Here is a 16,058-nt window from a genome sequence, read left to right on the forward strand (position 1 = left end):
GGTTTGGTCAGTATTTTTTAAATCGTATCATAAATTCTCCTAAACATTTTAAGAAAATTAATATTTAATAGAAAAAGATAATTAATCTTATTCAGATGGTAACCAAAAAAAATATTTTTAAATATATTAACCCAAACACATGATTAATTTTATAATTAACTCACCTTCAAATATAGAGTTATTTATAATAATTTCTCTATCATCATGACAGTTGTTTACAACTAAATCAATTTAAAAAAAAATAAAATACGGAAACAATAGATACATTCCTCAACTACTAAAAAATATTAAATAATATTTTAGCATAATATAATTTTCAAACATATTATTTTAATATTCTCAAAATTAATTTAATATTCTCAAAGTATTTCTTTTACCATTAGACATGCACGTTTTGCACTGAAAGTCTGTTGTCGTTCTTATAATTTTTGGTTTATAAAGAAATGTTTTTCACATTTATGATCTTTGGACTACTTTTACAAGAAGAATTTATAAAGAAAGATAAAAGTATTTTTTATAATTTAAAATTAGTTCATATATATTAAAAAATTTATAATTAAGTCATATGAGAAAATTTATATATAAACTAATTTTGATTTTAATTTTGTATAAGTTTTTAAAAAATTGTGTTAACATATCCTGTAAGACCCCTTTAAAAATGTTTTAATTCTTTCTGCCCTAAAGATAGTGGGCTGCCCTTGTAAGTGGGCCTAAGGTCGGCCCAACAGATAAAGTCCTTAGGTCTGCCCTAAACCTAACGTTCCTTACCATTTTCAGAAAAAGCTTTTATCCTTGCCTTGAGCCGCAACCGTCTTTACTTCTTCTAGGGTTCCAACGTTCTCTAGATTCACGTTTGGCTTGGCCATTGTTCTGCTCACGTAAGTACTCTCTCACCCTATCGCCTCTGTCTAGTATAGTTTCGTAGCCACAGTGGGAAACTCTGTATTAACTCGTTTAACCGCTGTTCCAGTTTGCGAGTCGGGTCCTAGAGCTGCCATGCTCCTTGACTCCGTGTCGAAGTCCCGTACAAACCCATTTCCAGGTAGGGAAGCTAAAACCTTGCTCTTATGCCCTGTTTTCTTATGGTTTGATTGTCATTTCGAGTTTGCACGGTTGGTATGATGATATACTGGTTTGGGTACATGAATCTGTGGTTGAATCTGTTGTTAAAATCTGTTGTTTGGCTGGTGTGAGGGACTGCTGCAGGAGAACAGCGGCGAAACCTGCAAATCTCGCCCAAGCGAGTCAGTCTCGCCTAGGCGAGATGAGCAGGGACTCGCCCAAATCCCAAATGCGCGAAAGGTCGCCTAGGCGGCCCGCTCAAATTTTTGAGCGAGTAAACACCTCGCCAAGGCGAGAGGGGTCTCGCCTAAGCGAGATCCCGTGATGTTCTCTACATGCTTCCTCGAGCCCTCGCCTAGGCGAAGGGGGGCTCGCCTGAGCGAGCACGTCTCGCCTGAGCGTGACCCTTCAGCCTGAGCGAGGGGTTGGGCGAGACAGTACTCTGTTTGGATGTTTGCTTATTCTTGGATGATTGATGTTGGTTGAGTATGAGTTGTATGATGAGAAATATGTATGTAATGGAGTATTAAGCATGCTTGGCAAGAAACACGAATTGTAGATTATGGGTCTGGTATGAAAGTTGGCATGTGTACTAAGTGAGTTGGTTATTGTTAAAGTGACATGAAAACGAGATGAGTTGAGATCCTATGAGCATGAATGGTGTATGATGAGTTGAAATGGGTTGGGCCTGGAACATGAAAGGCTCTGGCTTTAAAGGCTGATACAATTAAGGTATATCTATGCATGGTGAATATTCTTTGGCTGTGTGATTTTGGTTGTGTGTCAGTGCATAATTCCTTGGGGTCTCTAGGTGAGACCTTCAGGGTCGCGCTTCAATGGACAGGACGTAATTCCATGGCCCCTGTTAGTGAGTGTCCATGGTGGTGCCACATCTGTATAACTAGGTAAGGATTCAAGGTAAGGATTGCATCCTGACACTCTAAGGGGTCAGTTAGTCTCACTTAGAGCGGACTAACCCATGTGGTGAGGGTAGCAAGAGGCCTAAAACTCATTAAGGGCTAACCTTGTGGTGAGGGAAATCGATTCATTACAACACTTGTAACACTTAGCTCGGGGGTGAGCAGAGGTATCCACCACAAGTGTAAGCATCCGCTGAATCCGACCAAGTTATATGTATCCGGATGAGTCGAGTCGTAGTGTATTGTTTGAAAGGTCGTAACATGCTTGTGTGTCGTACGTATGATGGATTGTGGATATGTATCTGACTTCATTGATGATGTGATTTTATGCACTAGCTTACCCTACTTTTGTTGTTGTGTGCTCCTGCTGTGTGGTACTCTTATTTGCGATGATCACCAACTTGTTGGTGTGAGCAGAGACGAGGAACACCCGTGGACAACAAGGAGATGGTAATTCTGCTGCATAGTCCGCGTGGATTGGGCTTTGGTTTCCTTTGGGCTTTTATTTAGGGTTACGGCTCCTGTATTCCTCGTTATTGGAATTGTAAACTTTTAGTCATACCGTTATTCGTTTTTGGAGGCATTGTGGTGTGCCTTAGTTGTAAGGTCTTATGTTTAAACTCCTGAATTGCGCTGTTATATTATAATCATGTGACATTTTCCTTTAATTGCGTTATAAATTAAATGGGACGTTACATTTATGGTATCAGAGCGGTCATTCCTTAGGTCTGTGGACTTGGGTTGTCCGCTTAGCTTTCTCTGTGTGTCTCTAAGTGCTTAGTTAAAATTCTTGCCTTTATCAAGCCTAACCAAGTGATTTTCTGTGTGCCAGTGGACTATGGCACCCCCTCATAGGACTTCGCAATCGTCCCAGGGTGACGTACCCGATATTGCCAGGGCTATCGAGGCGATGATAGCTGCCATGACGCAGCAAAGTACAGCGATGATGCAGCAACACGAGGCATCAATGCAGCGACAGGTAGCGTCGCTAGAGCAGCAGCAGTTGCTGATGCAGCAGATGGAAGCTGCAAGGGTGGCTGCCGAGGATGCTCATCGGCAGCCTATGGAGGCCCTCCGCCAGCTGGAAGAGAACAGGGCGGCTGCCCCTGTGTTTGGCCCTGAGCCACGACCACCGGTCAGGGAGTGGAGTCTGGAAGACTTCCTGAAACACCATCCCGTGAAGTTCAACGGGAAGACGAGCCCTGACACAGCAGATCAGTGGCTGAAGGACCTGGAGAGGATCTTTGATGCAAAAACATGTCCAGCGGAGAACAGGTTGGCTTTCACCGTGTACATGCTCACCGGGGAGGCCGAACATTGGTAGACCAGCACCAAATCTATCATGGAGGAGAGGGGAGAGCCAGTCACTTGGGAGGCCTTCCGAGGAAAGTTCCTCTAAGAGTATTTCCTTGACAGCGTCAGATACACCAAGGAGGTGGAATTCCTCCAGCTCATACAGGGAGGGAAGTCAGTAGTTGATTATGCTGAGAAGTTCAAGCATCTCAGTCGTTTCTACACCTTGCCACTCGATGAGGAGTGGAGATGTCGCAAGTTCGAGAATGGACTCCGCGACAACATTCGCTTGATGGTGGCACCCTTGTCCATCAAGGATTTTGCCGCTCTGGTGGAGAAGGTCAGGGTAATGGAGAAGATGAAGAATGAGGTAGAGGGTCAGCGGCCTCAGTAGCCTTAGAGGATTTGTGGACCATCTGGGTCCAAGCCCAAACATGACGAGTGGAGGAGACCGTATGACAGACCTCCTCATCAACCTCAGGGGTCTAGGGGTCTTCCTCCCCAGCAGGGTCAAGTGCAGTGCTACATATGTGGGGGCCCTCATCTAAGGAGTGCCTGCCCGTGTATGGAGGGTTACCGTCGGTGCAACAACTATGGCAAGGAGGGCCACTTTGGGAAGGACTGTCCCAACCTTGCTAGGGCAGCAACACGCCCTCCAGCTCAGACTCCCCATCAGCATCAGAGGAGGGACAGAGGCAACAGGCCTCAGGCAACAGGCAGGGTGTATGCTATGACAGGAGCAGAGGCGACTGGTTCAGGTAACTTGGTTATGGGTTGCTGCTTGATAGCTGGTGTGTCTTGCTGTGTGTTGTATGACTCTGGAGCGACACACTCCTTTGTGTCAGATAGTTGTGTGAAACGTCTGGGTTTGTCAGTATGCGAGCTACAGTGCGAGCTTGCGGTGTCTACTCCGGCGTCGGGATTGGTCACGACGTCGTCTTTGTGTGTTAGGTGTCCAGTGGAGATAGAGGGACGCAGGTACAAGGTGAATCTAATCTGCCTGCCTTTGCAAGACTTGGAAGTGATCTTAGGGATGGATTGGCTATCTGCCAATCGCGTCCTTATAGACTGTCGGGAGAAGAGGTTGTTGTTTCCCGATTCAGAGGAGCTCGAGTTGGTGTCCCCTCAGGGGGCGGTGAGGGAGATTCAGAGTGGCGCGCAGTGCTTCATAATCTTCGCCCGTATAGAGGTGGGAGAGGGAGAGAGACCATCAATCATACCTGTGGTGCATGAGTTTGAAGACGTATTTCCGGATGAAGTACCAGGGTTGCCTCCCAGTAGAGAAGTGGAGTTCTCTATTGACCTGGTACCAGGGACGGGTCCAGTATCAATGGCTCCATATCGCATGGCTCCGACAGAGTTAGTGGAACTCAAGAAACAGATAGAAGAGCTGATGGAGAAGCAGTTTATTCGACCCAGTACTTCGTCGTGGGGAGCACTAGTGTTGTTAGTAAAGAAGAAAGATGGGAGTTCACGTCTGTGTGTGGACTACAGGCAATTAAACAAGATGACTATCAAGAATAAATACCCACTCCCGAGGATTGATGACTTGATGGATCAGCTACATGGGTCATCAGTGTTCTCGAAGATAGATCTACGATCAGGTTAACATCAGATTTTGGTGAAGGCCGATGATGTGCAGAAGACGGCCTTCCGATCCCGGTATGGACACTATGAGTACGTGGTTATGCCTTTTGGTGTGACCAATGCTCCCGCAGTGTTCATAGACTACATGAACCGGATTTTCAGACCCTTCTTAGATAAGTTTGTCGTAGTCTTCATAGATGACATCCTTATCTATTCTAAGACTCAGGAGGAGCATGAGGAACACCTGAGGATGGTGCGTAGTGTTCTGAGAGAAAAACAGTTGTATGCCAAGCTGTCCAAGTGCGAATTTTGGATGGATGAAGTGCAGTTCTTAGGGCATGTGATATCTGCACGAGGCATTGTAGTGGACCCCGCAAAGGTCGAGGCAGTGGTAAAGTGGGAAAGCCCTAAGTCGGCCACAGAGATTAGGAGCTTTGTGGGGTTAGCAGGCTACTATAGGAGGTTCATAGAGGGATTCTCCAAGATAGTGGCACCTTTGACCTTGCTTACCCGGAAGGACCAACCCTTCACTTGGACGGATAAGTGTGAGGAGAGTTTCCAGGAACTGAAGAGGAGACTGACCAGTGCCCCGATACTAGTGATCCCAGACATGGGGAAGCCTTTTGAGGTCTTTTGTGACGCCTCTCATCTTGGACTTGGTTGTGTTTTGATGCAAGAAAAGAAGGCGGTGGCGTATGCCTCGAGACAGCTTAAGGTGCATGAGCGCAACTATCTCACTCATGACCTGGAGTTGGCGGCTATAGTTTTGCCTTGAAAATCTGGAGGCACTATCTTTATGGTGCTTAGTTTCGAGTGTTCAGCGATCATAAGAGCCTCAAATATTTGTTTGACCAAAAGGAGCTGAACATGAGACAGAGAAGATGGATGGAATTCTTGAAGGATTATGACTTCGAGCTTCTATATCATCCAGGAAAGGCAAATGTAGTGGCAGATGCTCTGAGTAAGAAGACGGTACACACGGCACATCTCATGATAAAAGAGGTAGAACTACTAGAGAAGTTCAGGGACATGAAGATACAGGTGGAATTGGGGTCCGAGTCCATTAGGTGTAGTACCCTTACTATATCTAGTGACTTCTTGGACTCGATCAGAGAGAGGCAGTTGCTGGATGCCAGTCTGAACAGAGTCAGGGAACAGCTTGGGTCGGACGAGGTTAGAGACTTTGCCGTGAGTGATGATGGTATACTGAGATTTCAGGACAGGATCTATGTACCTAATGATGCAGAGGTAAGGAAGTTGATCCTTGAGGAAGGACACAAAAGTCATTTTAGCTTGCATCCTGGCATGACTAAGATGTATCAGGACCTCAAGGAGACTTTCTGGTGGCAGGGTATGAAGAAAGATGTGGCTCAGTTTGTATCAGCTTGTTTAACGTGTCAGAAGGCGAAGGTGGAGCATCAGAGACCCGGTGGCATTCTACAGTCGTTGGAGGTACTGGTGTGGAAATGGGACAGCATCTCGATGGACTTTGTGACCCATTTGCCACGAACATTTAGGGGACATGATGCCATCTGGGTGATAGTAGATCGACTGACCAAGAGTGCACACTTCTTGGCGATGAACTTGAGGATGTCTATGGCCAAACTGGCTCAGTTGTACATTAAGGAGATAATAAGACTTCATGGGGTGCCCTCGAGCATAGTTTCCGACAGAGACCCGCAGTTCACATCCCGGTTTTGGCAGACGTTACAGAGTGCTATGGGTAGCAAGCTCACCATGAGTTCAGCTTATCACCCTCAGACCGATGGCCAGTCTGAGAGGACGATCCAGTCGTTAGAGGATTTGTTGAGGACTTGCATATTTGATCATCTGGGGGCTTGGGATGAGGTGTTGCCCTTGATCGAGTTTATCTACAACAACAGCTTTCATGCGAGCATTGGCATGGTGCCATACGAGGCTCTTTACGGTAGGAGGTGTAGGACTCCTCTCTGTTGGTATCAGGATGGGGAGGCAGTGTTGGTTGGACCAGAGTTGTTAGAGCAGACCACCGAGATGGTGAGGAACAGGATGCAGGCTTCTCAGAGTAGGCAGAAGGCCTATGCAGACCGTAGGAGGAGACCCTTGGAGTTTGCAGCCGGCGATCATGTGTTCTTGAGGGTGACCCGAACCACTAGCGTGGGAAGGGCTCTCCGCTCAAGAAAACTTTCTCCTAAATTCCTTGGCCGATATCAGATCACGAGGAGGATTGGGCCAGTGGCTTATGAGATAGCCTTACCCCCAGAGTTGGCAAACCTTCACCCAATGTTTCACGTCTCACAGCTGAGGAAGTACGTGTTTGACCCAGCTCATGTGTTAGAAGCCGAAGATATACAGATCAAGGAAGACCTCACCGTGGAAGTACCACCCATCGCTCTTGAGGATAGCAAGGTTGAGGAACGTCGTGGAAACACCGTCAGTCTTGTTAAAGTCATCTGGGATCGGAGGACGGGTGACTCGACTTGGGAGTTGGAAGAGGACATGAGAAAATCACATCCACATTTGTTTACCTGGTGAGTCTCTATTTTCGAGGACGAAATTTTTTGTTGTTGGAGGGATTGTAAGACCCCTTTAAATATGTTTTAATTCTTTCTGCTCTAAAGATAGTGGAATGCCCTTGTAAGTGGGCCTAAGGCCAGCCCAACAGATAAAGTCCTTAGGTCTACCCTAAACCTAACGTTCCTTACCATTTTCAGAAAAAGCTTTTGTCCTTGCCTTGAGCTGCAACCGCCTTTACTTCTTCTAGGTTCCAACGTTCTTCAGATTCACGTTTGGCTTGGCCATTGTTTTGCTCACGTAAGTACTCTCTCACCCTATCGCCTCTGTCTAGTATAGTTTCGTAGCCACAGTGGGAAACTCTGTATTAACTCGTTTAACCGCTGTTCCAGTTTGCGAGTCGGGTCCTGGAGCTGCTGTGCTCCTTGACTCCGTGTCGGAGTCCCGTACAAACCCATTTCCAGGTAGGGAAGCTAAAACCTTCTCTTATGCCATGTTTTCTTGTGGTTTGATTGTCATTTTGAGTTTGCACGTTTGGTATGATGATATACTGGTTTGGGTACATGAATCTGTGGTTGAATCTGTTGTTAAAATTTGTTGTTTGGCTGGTGTGAGGGACTTCTTCAGGAGAACAGCGGCGAGACCTGCAAATCTCGCCCAAGCGAGTCAGTTTCGCCTAGGCGAGATGAGCAAGGACTCGCCCAAATCCCAAATGCGCGAAAGGTCGCCCAGGCGGCCCGCTCAAATTTTTAAGCGAGTAAACGCCTCGCCCACGCGAGAGGGGTCTCGCCTAAGCGAGATCCCGTGATGTTCTCTACATGCTTCCTCGAGCCCTCGCCTAGGCGAAGGGGGGCTCGCCTGAGCGAGCACGTCTCGCTTGAGCGCGACCCTTCACCCTAAGCGAGGGGTTGGGCGAGACAGTACTCTGTTTGGTTGTTTGCTTATTCTTGGATGATTGATGTTTGTTGAGTATGAGTTATATGATGAGAAATATGTATGTAATGGAGTATTACGCATGCTTGGCAAGAAACACGAATTGTAGATGATGGGTCTGGTATGAAAGTTGGCATGTGTACTAAGTGAGTTGGTTATTGTTAAAGTGACATGAAAACGAGATGAGTTGAGATCCTATGAGCATGAATGGTGTATGATGAGTTGAAATGGGTTGGGCCTGGAACATGAAAGGCTCTGGCTTTAAAGGCTGATACGATTAAGGTATATCTCTGCATGGTGAATATTCTTTGGCTGTGTGATTTTGGTTGTTTTGTGTCAGTGCATAATTCCTTGGGGTCTCTAAGTGAGACCTTCAGGGTCGCGCTTCAGTGGTCGGGAAGTAATTCCATGGCCCCTGTTAGTGGGTGTCCATGGTGGTGCCCCATCTATATAACTAGGTAAGGATTGCATCCTGACACTCTAAGGGGTCAGTTAGTCTCACTTAGAGCGGACTAACCCCTGTGGTGAGGGTAACAGGAGGCCTGAAACTCATTAAGGGCTAACCTTGTGGTGAGGGAAATCGATTCATTGCAACACTTGTAACACTTAGCTCGGGGGTGAGCAGCTCGGGGGTGAGCAGAGGTATCCACCACAAGTGCAAGCATCCGCTTAATCCGACCAAGTTATATGTATCCAGATGAGTCGAGTCGTAGTGTATTGTTTGAAAGGTCGTAACATTCTTGTGTGATGTACGTATGATGGATTGTGGATATGTATCTGACTTCATTGATGATGTGATTTTATGCACTAGCTTACCCTACTTTTGTTGTTGTGTGCTCCTGTTGTGTGGTACTCTTATTTGCGATGATCACCAACTTGTTGGTGTGAACAGAGACGAGGAACACCCGTGGACAACAGGGAGATGGTAATTCCGCTGCATAGTCCGCGTGAATTGGGCTTTGGTTTCCTTTGGGCTTTTATTTATGGCTACGACCCCTATATTCCTCGTTATTGAAATTGTAAACTTTTAGTCATACCGTTATTCGTTTTTGGAGGCATCGTGGTGTGCCTTAGTTGTAAGGTCTTATGTTTAAATTCCTGAACTGCGCTGTTATATTATAATCATGTAACATTTTCCTTTAATTGTGTTATAAATTCCTTTAATTGCGTTATATTGAATTTCTTATAATAAAAGTTTGGTGATTTATGAAAAAAAAGTAATTAGGATATAATTAATGATTTTTCATTGATTATCTATCATTACTCATATGTTGATTATATATATATATATATATATATATATATATATATATATATATATATATATATATATATATATATATATATATATTAAACTGAGTTAGAATCTATAAGTCAATTCAATCCACCATAAGTTTAGGTCAGGTTGGGTTGAAATTTTTCTATAAATTTTAATACGGGTTAATTTTTGACCCGGGTCACCTAAAACTCGGTTCACCCAAGTTAAACTCGTTATGAGTTGGATTGACTCACCAACCCGAAAATAAAGGATTACACAAGTGCTTTTTTATTAAGTTGAGTTTTGCATTTGAGTCAGGTTAGGTTTTTTTTTAGCCAACACATTGGTATTTTTGTGATTTTGGTTTGTAGTTGGAGTTTAACATCCTTTTGGATTGCATTTGGACTCTATTGAAGTTTATTTAGATTTTAATTAGAATTATAATTTAGTTTATTTGAGATTGAAGAAAAGAAATTGTATTCTTTTAATTAAGTGAGTCGGTGAGCCAACCGATGGTGGTCGGGTCGGGTTCGAATTTTTTTGACTCGCTAATAAATCAGTTGGGTTGGGTTAGCTTAGTAAGTGACTAACCCGTGTGGGTCGAGCCAGACCGAGTCGGGTTATCCATTTTGACAGCTTTATATATATATATATATATATATATATATATATATATATATATATATATATATATATATTGTACCTGTCTGGGAATAACATTTCGTCATTATGCCGAGGCATCGAGAAAGTAACTTTAGTCATGGGACGAGGTGATGGTTAAAGGGGTTCGGTATAAAGGCGAGATGACGAATACATGAGGAGATCGGTGCGAGTCCGAGGCGTTTGTAGAAAATTGAAAGATAATCAGTGTCCGATATTTGGGGGATTTGATTTTTAGAATACTTAGGAGGTTATTTTTTAAATATATTGAGTGGTTTTCAGGGGGAGGTTTTAGTTATTATTTTGGGAGATATTTTAGGGCAAAAGATAATTTTATTTTGTTACGTATTATCTACAAAATCCAATATTTGTAACTGATTATTCTATAAATACAAATTTTGCTCTCATGGTCAAGGGACAGATGGTTTTTGACCTAAGCAAGTCTTAAGCTAGGGTTAAAAATATTTCTTTCTTTTTGTTTTTGGTTAAGAATTATCTAGTATTTTTCTTGACCGGAACATTGGCGCTCACTGTGGGGTTCGGTAAAACTCGATCCTGACTCCACTTCAATAAAGAACGAGTAGAAAGGGCACAAGTTTCTGGAAGCAACAATAATGAATAGAAACAGAAATACAACGCGAGAAGGACCTACCCGGCAACAGATAATGCAAAGCATTATGGAGTTAAAACGACAAAATGAGGAAATCAAATTGAAAGCCGAGGCCGATCAAGCTCAATTAGAAAAGGAGAGAGAGGAAGCTCGTAAGAAAGCTGAAGAAGACCTTCAGCTCCTTCGGGGAGGAGGCCCTGGGGGAAAGAGAACGACTTCGCAAGGAAGCAGAGGAAACACATCGAAAGCTGGAAGATGCTCTCCAACAACAGGAATAGTTGAGGAAGGCAAATAAGGAGATGCAAAACAGACTGGATGCCACCAGGATTGGCTATCGATATTCCAGTCGTCTAAATCCTGAGGTTAATGAAGCCCATCCTTTGTCAAATGAAATTATGGAGGAGCCGATTCCCCAGAATTTTGTGATCCCAAAGATCACACCCTTTACGGGGAACTCTGATCCTGAATTACATCTAAAAGCGTTTCAAGCTCGGATGTTGATATCGGGGGGAGCCGACGCAATACGTTGTGTCAACACCCAATTTTGTCCGGGTAAAAAAATAATAATTTTGTTTTCACAAAAAATAATCAAGAAGAGGAGGAAATAAAAAAAAACAAAAGACTAATGAACATTGATTTGAGTATTGATATATTCCTACTTTGTTTTATTTGATTTAATCTTGCTTTCTTTATCTTGTTTCTTTTATTTTATTTTATTTTTTTTAATTTTGATTTTAATCATATTTTGATTACCTTTTTTATTTTTATTTTTTGTATTCCTTTTTCAAAAAATATGTATATAAAAAAGCAAAAAGAAAAAAAAGGCAAGAAAGCTAGAGGTAACGTAAGGTCTCTCTGTTATCAGACCCATGCCTGTTGTGCTATCATGGTTTTTGTATTGGGAATGAGCTGTAACATAGTCATGATGGCTGAAGGAGCAGGAAGCAACATCTGCTCTCGCCTTTATCCCAAATTTCGAGATTGGAAGGTGTAGAGAAAAGTGAACAGAACAAAGGGAAGAGTTACATAATAAAAAGAGGAACATTCATGAAAGGGGATTTTTTACGATAAAGGGGGAAGGCACTAGAGATCAGAGAGGGGGAGAATGAGTCAAAATTGAAAACGGAAGCAAAGTTGTTAATGCATTAATTTTATTTTCACAGTAAGTGTTCTTAACTCCTTCTTAGCTTCTATTACCGTGACTTGCTATTGATTTTCATGATGAATGTATGTATTGGAACTGTGACTTAATATTAATGTTCATGAATATATGAATTGGAGATGATTTGAGGTGAGCATAGTAAGTCTGTTATTTATTAGCCAGAATCCACCACCCCATCATCCTTTTTGTTTCACCATCATTCATAAGCATATAACCAAACAGATCCTCATCATTCTTTGATCCATCATCCTAACACAGTTCGCATCATTAATACACCAAAAAAAAATTTATCACCACCTTACCACCTTCCCGCCGCACCTAACGCGAACACCAAACCAACAACCCATCACCATCTTCATCTCGCACCTACATAAAAACTAGAACCCCATTCCAACACCAAATATTCACGTCTCTTGCACGTGATTTGGGATTAGATTTGAATGGCGTGGAAAAGGGGAACCTCGCGGCAACTGGATTTCTGGCAGTGCTTTCCGTAAACAGCGATGGTGTTGCGACAGCAGTCTAGATCGCGACTGTCTAGGTTGACAAATGCGAGGCCGAAGCAATGACAGCGGCGTGGTGTGCGACGACACAACTCTAGAACCTAGCCTATCTCACGCGCGGGAGAAGAAACGAGAAGGCAAGCGTTTCGGAAAGATGGGTTCTCACCGGCGACGGCGGCATGTCTCGCCGGCGACGGCGGTTGCATCTCTCGCCGGTAGTTGGACGTGCGGTGGTGGCATCTGATGCTGGAGCCATTGGGGCTTGCGCGGATGTAGAAGGAGGTTGTGTGAAGGAGAAGCTTTAGTTTAAATTAGGTTTAGTTTAACTAGAAATTGGACCACACCCTTGTTTGTTCTGTGCACCTCACATCTTGATATTTGTATCTCCCTATTTGCAAAATTGAATTACTTTGTGTTTTTGGTCCTCATTTACTGACTGCACCCTAATTTTCATTGCTTACACCTCTTCTACATTTTTATTCCATCTTCAGCTTTTACTCTGTACACCCCTTTTTTCCTTTATCTCGCACCCATGTTTTAATTTTATGCTGTGAGTACCCCTGATATTTACTAACCTCGCACCCCTACCACACTTGTTTCATGTTTACTTCATGCACCCTCACATTTACTTCACGCACCCCGCCTATTTACTACGTGCACCTCCCAAATCTGATAACTCGCACCCCCTATGTATTTGTTTCTCATTTTTGGGCATGTGTTTATGCATTACTCGCTGCACCTCCCACATTACTCATGCACCTTACTATTGTTGTTTTTTTTTACTTTTATCTTTTTTGTTATTATTTTTTTTTCTTTTCTTAAAAAAGAGAAAATGAAAATATTTTAAATTATAAAAAACTACAAAAAATAGAAAAATCTAAAAAACGAAAGATGTTCTCTTTTGTTTTATTGTGTCTGTTCGGTCATCCGCACCGTGTGACACTCATTTTCAAAATACCAAAAATGGTTTTCTTTATATTTTAGTGTTTGTCCGATCGCTCGCATCGTATGACACATGTTTTTTCAAATAATCTCAAAAACATCAAAAAATACAAAAATTTTAAAAATACAAATATCAACATTTTCCAACAAATATTTTCTTTAAGAACTACGTGATCCTTGATTCTCCACTGTGAGATACGTAGGAGCAAGGCCAGTCCTTGTCAGGTTCACCTCCAAAAAAATCAAATCATTTTCTCAATTGTTTTCCAAATATCTTTTAAAGAACTACGTAACCCTAATTTCTCATTTGAAATGAGAATACGTAGGACCAAGGTCAATCCTTGTCGGGCCCAAAAAATTAAAAACATATTTTTGTTTCATTTTAGCATCTTTGTCTCTTTATTTTTGGGGAAAATTAATATTTTGAAAACCACATCAACTTTGCATGTTTAATTAAGGGTACCGCCCTTGGGCGGGCGCTGCTAACACATTCCCTATGCGTAACCGACTCCCGAACCCAAAACTTTGGTTTTTCCGCAGACTTGTCTTATTTTTATGGTTTTCCATAGTTTTCCATAAATAACTATGGTGGCGACTCCAAATCTCTTTTAAAACCCATTTTTTTTTTTCGGTTTGCCTTCCTGTCACGATTCCGGTTGCGACACGTTGCAAGATGTTCGTCAGCACGCTAGCCGAGATCACCCTCGAATGGTTCAGCACTATTCCGAGTTCCATAATCACTTCGTTTGCCGAGTTCAAACGTGCTTTCTTGGAAAGATTTTCAGCCAATAGGGCCAAACCTGTAGAGATGGCGGACATGTTTGACATACGTCAAAATACAGAAGAATCACTAAAACAGTTTGTCAATCGCTTTACCAATGTTAGCATGAGAGTGGTGGATCCTAACGATGGATTACTCGTGAAACCCTTTGTGAAGGGGCTCCGGGCTAGTTCTTTTAGTGAATCTTTATATCGGATCCCGCCAAAGCCTCTAATGGAGATAAGACAAAGAGCAGCAGTAGAAATAGAAACTGAAGAAGCCATGAGACATAAAAATGTGGGAGATAAGAGGATGTTGACTAATGCAAGGAACAAACGAGAAGTTAAGCCATTCAAAAGAGAAAGAACTCCTCCGCGGACTCAGTCAAATTGCAGGTTCGTTCCTTATTTAGCACAGAAAAGAACCGAGTATCATCGAACTCGTACAATGCCTAATCTTAGGTCAACCCTGGCGGAGATACTGGAGGATGCAGAAATATCTAAGCATCTGCATTATCCTAGTAACACTGGGAGGACACTCGGGACCCGACCAAATGCTTGGTGTAAATTTCATCAGGCTGGGGGTCATGATACCAATTCATGTTATACTTTAACCAATCAGTTATCCACGTTACTAGACAAAGGATTAATGAAGAAATACGTAAAGGCAGATGCCGATGCAGAACCATCTGAGACACCCTCAGCGACCGACCTGCATGAAATACCCATCTTGGGGGATTTCAATACAATAGTGGGAGGCTTTGCTGGAGGATGACGAACCAGTTCGGCTAGGAAGAGATATGTAAGGAGTGTCATGACCACAGCGAAAATTGAACGGTCAAAGAAAGTCCCATATATTGTCTTCTCGAGTGAAGATCTAAAAGGAGTGGTGCTACACGAAGATGACCTGATAGTTCAATCTGTTATTATGATGGGAAGGAATGTTCATAGAGTGTTGATCGATCAAGGGAGTTCGGCAGATGTGATGTTTTGAAACACCTTTGTGGGGCTACAAATACCAATAGATCAACTACAACCCTTTGACGGGGTACTTGTTGGATTCTCGGGAGATCAGGTAGAAGTTAAAGGGTATGTTGATCTGCGAACAACTTTTAGAGATAAGGAAGCCGCCAAAACTATATTTGTGAGGTACATAGTTGTCAATGCGCCTTCATCATATAACTTACTTTTAGGGAGGCCTTCTATCAACAAATTGGGGGCTATGATATCTACAGTCCACTTGAAGATGAAATTCCCTACTGACGATGAGAAAATAGTCACTTTATCAGTAAATCAAGAAGTAGCTCGCAAATGTTATGAAGACAGTCTTAGGACAAGGCGGAAGGTTGCGTATTCTGTTAGCACGGCAGAAACCGTCGTTCATTCAGAGTTAGATCCTAGATTAGTGCACTCGGAAAGAAGACCTCAACCTATGGGAGAGGTGAAAGAGATATTCATAGATGGCAAGAAGTTAAAGATAGGAGGAGATTTGGATCTGGAATAGGAACAACAACTTATACGAGTATTGAGGAATAATCTTTCCTCATTTTCTTGGGGTGTATCTGATATGACAGGGATAGATCCTGATTTCTTATGTCATAAACTCAATATAAATCCTTCAGCTAAACCTAAAGCTCAGAAACGTAGACGATTGAGTGGGGAACGTGTTCGGGCTGCTGCAAAGGAGGTGCATAAACTTTTGAAAGCAGCCCACATCAGGGAAATTCAGTATCCAACTTGGCTGGCAAATGTGGTGATGGTTAAAAAGTCTAATGGGAATTGGAGGATGTGTGTTGATTTCACTAACTTAAATAACGCATGTCCGAAGGATTCTTATCCTTTACCCAACATAGATGCATTGGTGGATAGTGCATCA

The 16,058-nt window shown here is 42.9% G+C and overlaps 2 protein-coding genes across 2 annotated transcripts; both read left to right on the plus strand.

Annotated features, from left to right (window-relative positions):
• Positions 1-2,820: 2,820 nt before the first annotated feature.
• Positions 2,821-5,637, plus strand: LOC114163463 (uncharacterized). Its single transcript, XM_028047773.2, has 6 exons — positions 2,821-3,302; positions 3,399-3,645; positions 3,757-4,725; positions 4,903-5,046; positions 5,089-5,253; positions 5,380-5,637. The coding sequence occupies exons 1-6, from the start codon at positions 2,821-2,823 to the stop codon at positions 5,635-5,637; spliced, it is 2,265 nt and encodes a 754-aa protein (XP_027903574.2).
• An 8,459-nt stretch (positions 5,638-14,096) lies between these two features.
• Positions 14,097-14,957, plus strand: LOC114163464 (uncharacterized). Its single transcript, XM_028047774.1, has one exon. The coding sequence runs from the start codon at positions 14,097-14,099 to the stop codon at positions 14,955-14,957; it is 861 nt and encodes a 286-aa protein (XP_027903575.1).
• The last annotated feature ends 1,101 nt before the right edge of the window (positions 14,958-16,058 follow it).

This window comes from Vigna unguiculata, chromosome 9 (genome assembly GCF_037176805.1).
Source record: "Vigna unguiculata cultivar grain cowpea cultivar isolate G323 ecotype 2 chromosome 9, ASM3717680v1, whole genome shotgun sequence".
NCBI lineage: Eukaryota > Viridiplantae > Streptophyta > Magnoliopsida > Fabales > Fabaceae > Vigna > Vigna unguiculata.

Bases quoted from the DNA above. Each gene is read 5' to 3' on its own strand.
- LOC114163463 (XM_028047773.2), top strand. From the start codon at position 2,821: ATGGCACCCCCTCATAGGACTTCGCAATCGTCCCAGGGTGACGTACCC. The intron at 3,303-3,398 runs GTAGACCAGCAC...TTTCCTTGACAG, and splicing joins ACCGGGGAGGCCGAACATTG to CGTCAGATACACCAAGGAGG. The intron at 5,254-5,379 runs GTAAAGTGGGAA...CTTACCCGGAAG, and splicing joins CCGCAAAGGTCGAGGCAGTG to GACCAACCCTTCACTTGGAC.
- LOC114163464 (XM_028047774.1), top strand. From the start codon at position 14,097: ATGTTCGTCAGCACGCTAGCCGAGATCACCCTCGAATGGTTCAGCACT.